The 11,282-nt window shown below is 39.9% G+C and overlaps 1 protein-coding gene across 1 annotated transcript; it reads left to right on the plus strand.

Moving 5' to 3' along the window:
- The first annotated feature begins 279 nt into the window (after nucleotides 1–279).
- Nucleotides 280–1,233, plus strand: LOC143794831 (olfactory receptor 5I1-like). Its single transcript, XM_077280978.1, has one exon. It carries the CDS (start codon nucleotides 280–282, stop codon nucleotides 1,231–1,233), a length of 954 nt encoding a protein of 317 aa, XP_077137093.1.
- Nucleotides 1,234–11,282: the final 10,049 nt, after the last annotated feature.

Here is an 11,282-nt window from a genome sequence, read left to right on the forward strand (position 1 = left end):
TACTTTTCTCTAGATACTTAAACTTTCATGTACTATTACATTTTTTTACATCTAGAGAAATACCCAAAGCCTATGTATCCAGATTTAAGATTTTTAATAGAATTTTATGTCTATTATGTCCAAAGAAGACCAGTCGGTCAGTGATTTTTCACTAAGAAAATCTCCAATAAAGCTAATGAAATACATATTACTTTTGCTTTTATCAGAATGTGATCTTTTATCTAATATGTTTTTATTTACCTTTTCAGATGGATATTGGCATAAGTTAGTATTTTCGATATGGGAAACCATACAGCACCGATGCAATTTGTTTTGACAGGGTTCTCAAAAGAGCCAAATGTTCAAATCTTTTCTTTTTTATTATTTCTAGTCATTTACCTAATTGGATCATTGGGAAACTTGATGATTGTCTTTATTATATTGTACGTTCCTTATCTCCAAACACCTATGTATTTCTTTATTAAACATTTAGCTGTTTTGGACATGTGCTATATCTCAACTATAGTTCCAAAATTGTTAGTAAGTTCCATATCCAAAGGCAATACAATTTCCTTTCCTGGGTGTGTAATTCAGCTCTTCTTTTTTCTGGCTATGGCAGCTACAGAGTCCACTCTTCTCACTGCTATGTCATATGACCGGTATGTGGCCATTTGCAACCCCCTACGTTATACTGCCATCATGAAAAGAGAGGTCTGTATAAAACTTGCTGCTATCTCTTGGACAATTGGTGGTGTTTATTCTACTATTCACACCATTAACACCTTCAGATTAAACTTCTGCAGTTCTAATGTCATTGAACATTTCTTCTGTGATCTTCCACCCTTGCTCAAAATTGCCTGCTCAGACACAAGACTGAACCAAAAGATGATCATTGGTATAGGTGCTGTTTTAATCTTACCCTGTTTTCCTTTAACACTAGTCTCGTATGTGTTCATAGTACTTGCCATAATGAGAATTCCTTCTGCAACGGGACGAAAAAAAACATTTTCAACGTGTGTTTCTCATTTGATCACAGTAGGGTTATTTTATCTTACTGGTACATCTGTGTACTTACGGCCCCAATCCACCTCCACTGTGTTACATCAGGATAAAATAAGTGCTGTGTTCTATACTATTTTAGTTCCAATGGTGAATCCAATTGTGTATAGTCTTAGAAACAGGGAGCTAAAACAAGCAATAAAAAAGACTCTGACATGTAGGGGGTCAATTGAGAAGACAGACAAATCCTACTAGCAGCCACTCCCTGCACAATCAATACCATTAAAAAATTTTAAACCATATGTCATACAGGTTGCCTGCAGTCGGGACTACAGGGACAATAGAGGTTTACTGTTAAATCTCTATACACTGAACTCAGTTATGAAACAGTATTTAGTAAGGTCTCCTTGAGACAGCTATTCGCGTTTTCTAACTCTATGAGTTCAGTATTAGAATAAAGCTGCATAAAGAATAACATAGTTATAGATACATTAATCCATTAGATATTTTAAAATATAAATCATATGGCTCTATAGGTCTACCTTCTCGGTGTCTTCAAAGTTGGGAACTTATGAGAATGGTAATGGAGGCAAATAGGTTGCATGAAAGAAGGAGATTTCAAACCAACTATTTATAAAATTTAAGGAAACTTGCTATTTTTAAAATGATTTAGTGTTAGTCGTACCCTTATAACACCCACCTCCGATACTGTAGCACCTCATTTTAAAAATAAAATGGAAGCCTTCTGTCCATTATTTTTTTATTAGTTGCTGTGATCCCCCCTTCTTTTTCTCTATTAGGATATGTACAGTAATTGTTTTTTCTCTATGGGCATAAAAAGATGCGTGTGATCATGTACGCAGGGTTGACAACTGTATAGAAATTCCTGGATTGTTTTTAAACATAGGGCTTTTATCCCCTCTTTGTAAAAAAAAATAAAAATTATTGATCCACAATTTTTTTTTTTAATTTAGAGAAGTTTGTTCAGATTTTGATGACTAATCAGCATATTACAATTTACAGTGAATGCAGCCAATGTCTTAATTATGAACCGTGGACATTTATCACTGAACATCTTAATGATTTAATGTTGTTTGTCTATGATTTTTTAAGAAAATGTCTAAAAAAAATTAAAATTGGCAAACCCTGATTCTGTACCACAATTCAACTCTATTAAAAATTGTTTTTGGGGCCCCATTGATTTTCAATGGGGCCTGTGTCCATAAGCCGTGAAATATATTGAGCAAGCTCTATATTTTTTCACAGCTATAAATGTGGCCCTAATGGCCATATGGCGTATGGCGCTCCTACGAATTTTTGCAGCCCTTTTTTGAGGCCCCATAGAAATGCATTGGGGCTGCAAAAACAGGCAGAAAAAACACGGCAAGTGTATATTGTATGTATATTGTTGGTTTATTATTTTTAATTTGTTACAGAACGATGGTCTTCAGGTGGATTGAGAGAGCAATAAAATATTACAACAACCTGTGTGTTTATTTCATTAAAATACTTTGGAATATTGTGTGTGTGTTTTTTTTAACCATTTCATACAATTGGATTAATAATGGCTAGGTGTCATAATTGACGCCTCTCCATTATTAATCTGGCTTAATGTCACCTTACAATAGCAAGGTGACATTAACCCTTCATTACCCCATATCCCACAGCTACACGGGAGTGGGAAAAGAGTGGCCAAGTGCCAGAATAGGCGCATCTTCCAGATGTGCCTTTTCTGGGGTGGCTGGGGGCAGATGTTTTTAGCCAGGGGGGGCCAATAACCATGAACCCTCTCTAGGCTATTAATATCTGCCCTCAGTCACTGGCTTTACCACTCTGGCGGAGAAAATTGCGCGGGAGCCCACGCCAATTTTTTCCGCGATTTAACCCTTAAATTTAATAGCTACAGCGCCGAAATTTTGCACATACACACTACTAACATTAGTAGTGTGGAATATGCAAAAAAAAGGGGGATATGAGATGGTTTACTGTATGTAAACCATGTCTCATATCATGTCGGGTTTAGGCAGGAGAAATGAAAAGCCGGCAATTGAATTACCGGCTTTTCACATATATCGCGCTGAAGTAAATATAAATATATATATATATATATATATATATATATATATATGTGTCTCAATGACATATATGTATATATATATATATATATATATATATAAAAAAAACGAAACCCGACTTTGGAGCGAAGATCGCCAACGGCCGACCTGATCCCACAGTGAGATCGGGTCGGGTTTCACGAAACCCGACTTTCCCAAAAGTCGGAGACTTTTGAAATTGGCCGATCTGTTTCGCTCAACCCTACTTTTGATGATGTGCGAACATTTTTATATTGCACGGTTTATATGAGAAAAAGTATATGAAACCATGTATATGTAATTTTGTAACTGTATAGTTAATTTTGTTTAATAAAAAATATTTATTTAGAAAGTGTATTGCATTTTCTGATTTACATTAGAGACACTTGGTGCTAAGCAACTTTTATTTACAATGTACAGATGTTAGATATTTGTTGTGCATGTAACCCCCCTCGCCCCCCTTAGCCTCACAGCCAATTTTGGCCTTTATGACAGAACATTTTTTATGTACTTTTTTATTGTCATGATCCAAGAGCCATAACTTTTTTATTTGTTTAGCCACTAGTGATGAGGGAGCACTAAAATCCTTGAGTACTCGTTAATCGAGTTGAGAAAATCGTAATGCTCGGGTATAATGGAAGTCAATGGAAATGGAAGTAATGAGTATAATGGAAGTCAATGGGAAATGCAAGCATTTTTCCAGCAACCTCAACTCCGGAGGGGGTCTAAAAATTGCTGAAATCGATAGAAACAGTGCTGAAATGGCATGGGAACAGCATGGGGAAGACCCCTGGAAGCATCTCTGAATCCCAGGTTGCTGCTGGTAACAATGTTGTCAGAGTATTATACCACTTTTACAGACTGACAATAAAGCATACAAAACTGAAGATAAAATGGATTTTACTGTAAAAAATGTGTAGAATCATTCTTTCCAGGATCTTGATATATATAAGGCAAAAGAGATGGAATGAGGCCTACAAATAAAAGAACACAGTAGTTACAGTCAAATATGATGGAGGTTCAAAGATATTTGGGGGTTGTTTTGCTGATTTTGGCCCTGGGTGCCTTGACTGTGTGCAAAGCATCATGAAATGTGAAGATTTCCAAAGGATTTTGTGTTGCAATGTAGTGTCCAGGATTAGAAAGCTGGGTTTGCATCCTAGGTCATGAGTCTTTGAGCAGGACAATGACATCAAACATACTTCAAGAAGCAATCAGAAATACATGAAAACAAAGCACTGGAGAATTAAAAAGTGGAAATTCCAGCTCCAGTAGCGTAAACTCTCCCACCACTACCTCTTACATACAGATGCTACAGAGAAACTGTGTGTCAACACATTAAATCAGTTAATTCTGCCTGTTTTTATGAATGTCTGAGTACAGATCACCGTTAAAAATGTGAATCAGTCAATGTGTGCATGGAGAAAAGGAGCAGCCAAGTTTAGAATTTATAAGGCAATAATCCATGACTGATGCCTGTTATACGCTATACCTAGTGCCACACCTCACCATAGACAAATTGCAGCTAAGAGTGGTACTATTGTAGAGTATAGAAAGGAGTTGAACTGCCCCTGAAAAGACTTTATGTTGTACGTGTCAGCAACAAACTCTGTAAATGCAAGCACCACTGCAAATTCAGAGTACAGGTCACCATAAAAAACATGAGTCGGTTAATGAGTCCATGGAAAAAAAGCAGCAGCAAGGATTATAATTTATACTGCAATAATTGTTGACCAGATGGCTGTAATAGGCTATCCTTACTAGCACACCTCACCGTAGATGAATTGCAGATATGAGTAGTATTATTATAACAGAATAAAATCTATTTGAATTAGCCTTGAAAAAAGTGATTAGTTTAGTGTAGCAGCATCAAGGACTGTTATTTTATTAGCCCTGCTGGGGAATAAAGTTTAGCATCTACTCAGCCTGGAGGATACCAGGATCTTCTGTACTTACTGTACAAACTCTCTTGTTCCAGCTGTGAAATCTTGTATGCAGTGTGAGAACACCCTCTGGAGGCAATGGATCATATACTAATAGAACCTACTGGCTCTTTTGGTGGCCCAAAATGTTCCCTCAACTAGAAGGTGGAGCCTCAGGAAAGCATTTTTTCCCATTACTAATGAGTAGGTCTCCTATACCCATTTGAAGAGACAAAGTGGAGGGCCTTAGAAAACATTTTCCCATTATTAAGTAGTGGGTATCCTAGACTGGTAGTGTTACAAACCTGGGGGATATACATATACAGTGGGTACAGAAAGTATTCAGACCCCTTTAAATTTTTCACTCTTTGTTTCATTGCAGCCATTTGGTAACTTCAAAAAAGTTCAATTTTTTCTCATTAACCCCTTCATGACCTTGGGATCTTCCGTTTTTCCGTGTTCGTTTTTGCTCCCCTTCTTCCCAGAGCCATAACTTTTTTATTTTTCCATCAATATGGCCATGTGAGGGCTTATTTTTTGCAAAACAAGTTTTACTTTTGAACAACATCATTGGTTTTAGCATGTTATGTACTAGAAAACAGGAAAAAAATTCCAAGCGCTGTGAAATTGCAAAAAAGTCCAATCTTACACTTGTTTTTTGATTGGCTTTTTTACTAGGTTCACTAAATGCTAAAACTGACAAGCAATTATGATTCTACAGGTCATAACGAGTTCATAGACAGCAAACATGTCTAGGTTCTTTTTTCTCTAAGTGGTGAAAAAAATTTCCAAACTTTGCTAAATAAAAAAAAAAGCGCCCTTTTCCGATACCCGTAGCATCTCAATTTTTCATGATCTGGGGTCAGGTGAGGGCTTATTTTTTGCGTGCTGAGCTGGTGTTTTTAATGATAGCATGTTGGTGCAGATACGTTCTTTTGATCGCCTGTTATTGCATTTTAATGCAATGTCGCGGCGACAAAAAAAGCGTAATTCTGGCGTTTCAAATTTTTTTCTCGCTGTGCCATTTAGCGATCAGGTTAATCCTTTTTTTTATTGATAGATCAGGCGATTCTGAACGTGGCGATACCAAATATGTGTAGGTTTGGGTTTTTTTATTGATTTATTTTGGATGGGGCGAAAGGGGGGTGATTTAAACTTTTATATATATATTTTTTTCACATTTTTTAAAACTTTTTTTTAACTTTTGTCATGCTTCAATAGCATCCATTGGAGGCTAGAAGCTGGCACAACTTGATCGCCTCTGCTACATAGCAGCGATCATCAGATCGCTGCTATGTAGCTTAATAACAGGTTTGCTATGAGCGCCGACCACAGGGTGGCGCTCACAGCTAGCCAGGATCAGTAACCATAGAGGTCTCAAGGACCTCTATGGTTACCATTCTGATGCTTTGCTGACCCCCGATCATGTGACGGGGTCAGCAATGCGCTCATTTCCGGCTGGATGGCCGGAAGCGCCGGTTAAATGCCGCTGGGTGCGTTTGACAGCGGCATTTAACTAGTTAATAGCGGCAGGTGAATCGCGATTTCACCCGCCGCTATTGCGGGCACATGTCAGCTGTTCAAAACAGCTGATATGTCCCAGCTTTGATGCGGGCTCACCGCCAGAGCCCTGCATCAAAGCAGGGTATCTGACCTCGGACGTACTATCCCGTCCGAGGTCAGAAAGAGGTTAATGTACTCTCTGCACCCCATGTTGACTGAAAGAAAACAGAAATGTCGAAAAACTGAAATATCACATGGTCATAAATATTCAGACTCTTTGCTCTGACACTCATACTTAAGTCACATGCTGTCCATTTCCTTGTGCTCCTCCTTAAGATGGTTCTACTCCTTCATTGGAGTCCAACTGCATTTAATTAAACTGATAGGACTTGATATGGAAAGGCACACACCTGTCTATATAAGATCTCACAGTGCATGTACGAACAAATGAGAATCATGAGGTCAAAGTAACTGGCCAAGGAGCTCAGAGACAGAATTGTGGCAAGGCACAGATCTGGTCAAGGTTACAAAAGCATTTCTTCAGTATTCAAGGTTCCTAAGAGCGCGTTGGCTTCCATAATCCTTAAATGGAAGATGTTTTGGACCACCAAAAGTCTTCCTAGACCTGGCCGTCCAGCTAAATTGAGCAATCATGGGAAAAGAGCCTTGGTGAGAGAGGTAAAGAAAAACCCCAAGATCACTGTGGCTGAGCTCCACAGATGCAGTAGGGAGATGGGAGAAAGTTCCACAAAGTCAATTATCACTGCAGCCCTCCACCTGTTGGGCCTTTATTTCAGAGTGGCCCAACGGAAGCCTCTCCTCAGTGCAGACATATGAAAGCCCCCATAGAGTTTGCTAAAAAAACACATGAAGGACTCCCAGACTATGATAAATAAGATTCTCTGGTCTGATGAGACAAAGGTAGAACTATTTGGCAATAATTCTAAGCGGTATGTGTGGAGAAAACCAGGCACTGCTTATCACCTGCCCAATACAATCCCAACAGTGAAACATGGTGGTGGCAGCGTCATGCTATGGTGGTGTTTTTGAGCTCCAGGGACAGGATGACTTGTTGTCATTGAAGGAAACATGAATGCAGCCAAGTACAGAGATATCCTGGATGAAAACCTCTTCCAGAGTGTTCTTGATCTCAGACTTGGCCGAAGGTTCACATTACATTAATGAGAAAAAAATTAACTTTTTTGAAGTTACCAAATGGCTGCAATGAAACAAAGAGTGAAAAATGTAAAGGGGTCTGAATACTTTCCATACCCACTGTATATCAAAGAATGTTCAAGGTAGGCCTCAAAAAATTGTTAATGACGACATCATGAACACCCTTAAAAAATTTATAGACAGGGTAGAATGATCATCTCCCTGTTGATATGGTGGTGGAGGAGGAGGATGACACAAAAAAAATGACATCCTGACCCGTATACACATGTTTGGGTAGGAAGGGGTGCATGGGAATGGACCAGAAAAAAAACATTGGATTTGAGTTTATGTTCCTCTGCTGTCATCCGGTGGTTAAGAGAAGTCTGGTCCAATGCAGCCCTTGTTCATTTTGATAAGTTGGCCTGTCAGCATTTTCAGTTGGCAGGCAGATGCGACTACCGGTTACAATACTGCCAGTGGCACTAAAAACCTGCTGTGACAAAATGCTAGTGGCAGGGCAGGCCAGGATCTCCAAGGCATAGAGAGACAGTTCATGCTATGTTCCAAGCTTGGACACCCAATAGTTTTAAGGCACAGATGAATCACGGAGGACGCTGGTATGGTTGACAAGGTACTTTTTCAGCATCTTCCAAAATGTTTCCGTCCTTGTCAGAGTACCCTGCACATCAGAGCCTAGATGCTGGGATAGTGAGAAAAAACTGTCACAGATCTTTGAGAGTGTTCCCTTGCCTTTGATGCATCTGCTGTGTGTCTCCCTCATCTCCACCCCTTGGTAGTCCAAGGAACTGTGACCTCTGCATTGCTGAATCGGAATTTTTTTTTAATACTTAGTCAACCACTTCTGGTACTGCAACATTTAATTAAAACTCTCAATCACAGGAAGGAGAGATGTAAAGCTCTCCTTGTAGCGTGGGTCTAGAAGCGTGACCATTGAGTAATTAGTGTTGACCAAAATGCGTACAACATAAGGGTCACGGAAAAGGCAGCAGAATAGAAGCTCAGCCATGTGTGCTAAACTACCAACAGCCAAGACTTCCCTTTCCCCACCAAGAGAATGAATGTGCAAGTTGTCCTCCTCATCCTCCTCCTCGTCCTCTTCCTCCTTCTCCCTCTCCTCCTTGTCTTCAGGCCATCCAGGCTGAACAGACAGGATGAAGGTGGTGTCTGTAGTGCAACCAGCTCCTGTTCCTCCTCCTCCAAATTATCACCCAATCTGCGTTGAGAAGATGAAATGAGGCTGGGCAGTAAAGTTTCTTGCTCCATCTCAAATTGCTTCGCCTGCAAAGCCTCCTCTTTAATTATGAGCAGTGAGCGTTTCAGTAGACAGAGAAGCAGAATGGTGACGCTGATTATGACGTCATTGTCGATCACCATCTTGGTCAAGTCCTCAAAGTTTTGGAGAACTGAAAAGATGTGAGATTGTCTCAAAAGCATTTCAGCATTCAGTCCAAAGTGATTGATAAGAGGATTTACAATCACATCATCGACAGGTGACAGAATCTGTCAATGTTATTACTGCTTAAATAACCATTGGGATAAAGTTCACCACATATTGCAGAAGAGCTGGGGCACTCTTTTAAGAGAGCCAAAGCTAAAACATTTTATTACAGAGTCTCCTAAAATACTGGCTAGGAGGGCAAAAAATCTGAAAGATTCTCTCACCTCTAGCCACTTCAGGCATCCCACCCATGCTTTGGATAGGGGGTCTAGATTAATTGGCTTCTATCCTTGTGGTGGTTGTGCTGTTTGCCCCTTTAAGGTAGCAGATAATATTGTTAACCTGTCCACGCAATGTAGTAAAGTCATCTGTAACTGTCTGAAAAATTACATGAGAGAAACCACTCAGGAACTTCAATGGAAGATCCAACAGCATATAGCCAGAGCACGTAAGGATCTTAAGCAAGGAAAGATGCTTACATCTTTGGCTGTGCATTTTTTACACATGCATGAGGGCATTCAGATGACCTTTATGTCATAGCGGTTTAGAAAAGAAAATGTTACAAGTGAACATTTGCGGTCGGGAGTCCATGTGGATTTATTATCTTAATACACTTGCTCAATATAGTCTCAATGAAAAATTTCTCTTCACAGGATCTTACAAAACATAGTGCATGAAAAATATTCTTCTCAGGCCAAATCCACAGCATTGTGCATCTAGGGAATTCATATATCTAAGGGTACTTTCACACTAGCGTTTTTTTTCCTCCGTCGCAATGCGTCGTTTTGGATTAAAAATGCATCCTGCAAAAGTGCTTGCAGGATGCGTTTTTTCGCCTTAGACTTACCTTAGCGACGCAGTGCGACGCATTGCCACATGTCGCAACCGTCTTGCGACGGTTGCGTCATGTCACGTCGGTCAGTCGCCAGCAAAAAACATTGCTTGTAACGTTTTTTGCAGCATTGAGACCGTCTTTTCCGACCGCGCATGCGCGGCCGGAACTCCGCCCCCGCCTCCCCGCACCTCACAATGGGGCAGCAGATGCGTTGTAATAATGCATCTGCTGCCCCCATTGTGTAAAATAATCACACTGTCCATCGGGCCGACGCATGGCGACGGCCCCGTGCCGACGCCAGTGTGAAAGTAGCCTAATTCAACCATCCCATTTTAGTTGTCTTATTTATCTATTAACTGGATTGTTACATGCTTCTTACATTCAAGTCTCACGGTTTACATTTATCCCCATTTGAAGCTCTTCTGGTGTCGTTTCATATTCATTCTCACTATTTTCATATATTTAGATTCATATTTTTATGTTGTGCTTGGGGTGCACTCTCTTTGTATACTTATCTGAATACAGTTAATATAGTTATTTTGGGTTAGCATTAGGGATGAGCGAGCACTAAAATGCTTGGAAGTTCATTACTTGAACTGAGCAAGTCCTAATGCTTGGTAACCAGTATAATTAGAGTTAATGGGAAATCCAAGCATTTTTCTGGCAGACCCACACAAAGATCTAAGGGCAGTGAAAATTTTGAAATGGATGGAAAAAGTGCTGATTGGCAGGAGAATAGTATGGGAAAGACCCCTAGAAGCATCCCTGATCCCAGATTGCTGCTGAGAACAATGGTGTCACACTTTTACTTCACCTTAAGGACTGACAATAAAACATTCAAATTTGAAAAGAAATTGTTGTTTACAGGAAAAAAAATTCAAAAAGGATTTTTTAAAAATTAAGTAAATCAACATTGAATTTTTTATAAAAATAATTGGAAATTGCAGTGTAATTTGTGAAGGAAGCAAGAACTGCCAAAAATTTAATGGAGGTGTGTCATCACAAAGTGAAAAGAGGGAAAAGTGTCAGCAACCTAAATACCACAAATATGAGGAAACATGTGCGGACCAAGCACGTGGTGGAGTTACAAAGACACACTGAAGACCTAGGCCAACCTACAGCGCCACCTACCACCTCTTCAGCTCGTGTTGTAGCCTGTTCCTCCAGCTCACACACAGCTGGTTCGGCTTCCTCACAGGATCGCCATGGAAGAACCTCTGGCACTGTTGTACAGAGACACAGTGTCATTCCACCCACAGCACCACGTTCCCTGTCATCCTCACACTCCCAGGCCAGTGTACAGCCATCGGTAGCACAGGCATGGGAGAAAAGGTGCC

This window comes from Ranitomeya variabilis, chromosome 1 (assembly GCF_051348905.1).
Source record: "Ranitomeya variabilis isolate aRanVar5 chromosome 1, aRanVar5.hap1, whole genome shotgun sequence".
NCBI lineage: Eukaryota > Metazoa > Chordata > Amphibia > Anura > Dendrobatidae > Ranitomeya > Ranitomeya variabilis.

Bases quoted from the DNA above. Each gene is read 5' to 3' on its own strand.
- LOC143794831 (XM_077280978.1), top strand. From the start codon at position 280: ATGGGAAACCATACAGCACCGATGCAATTTGTTTTGACAGGGTTCTCA.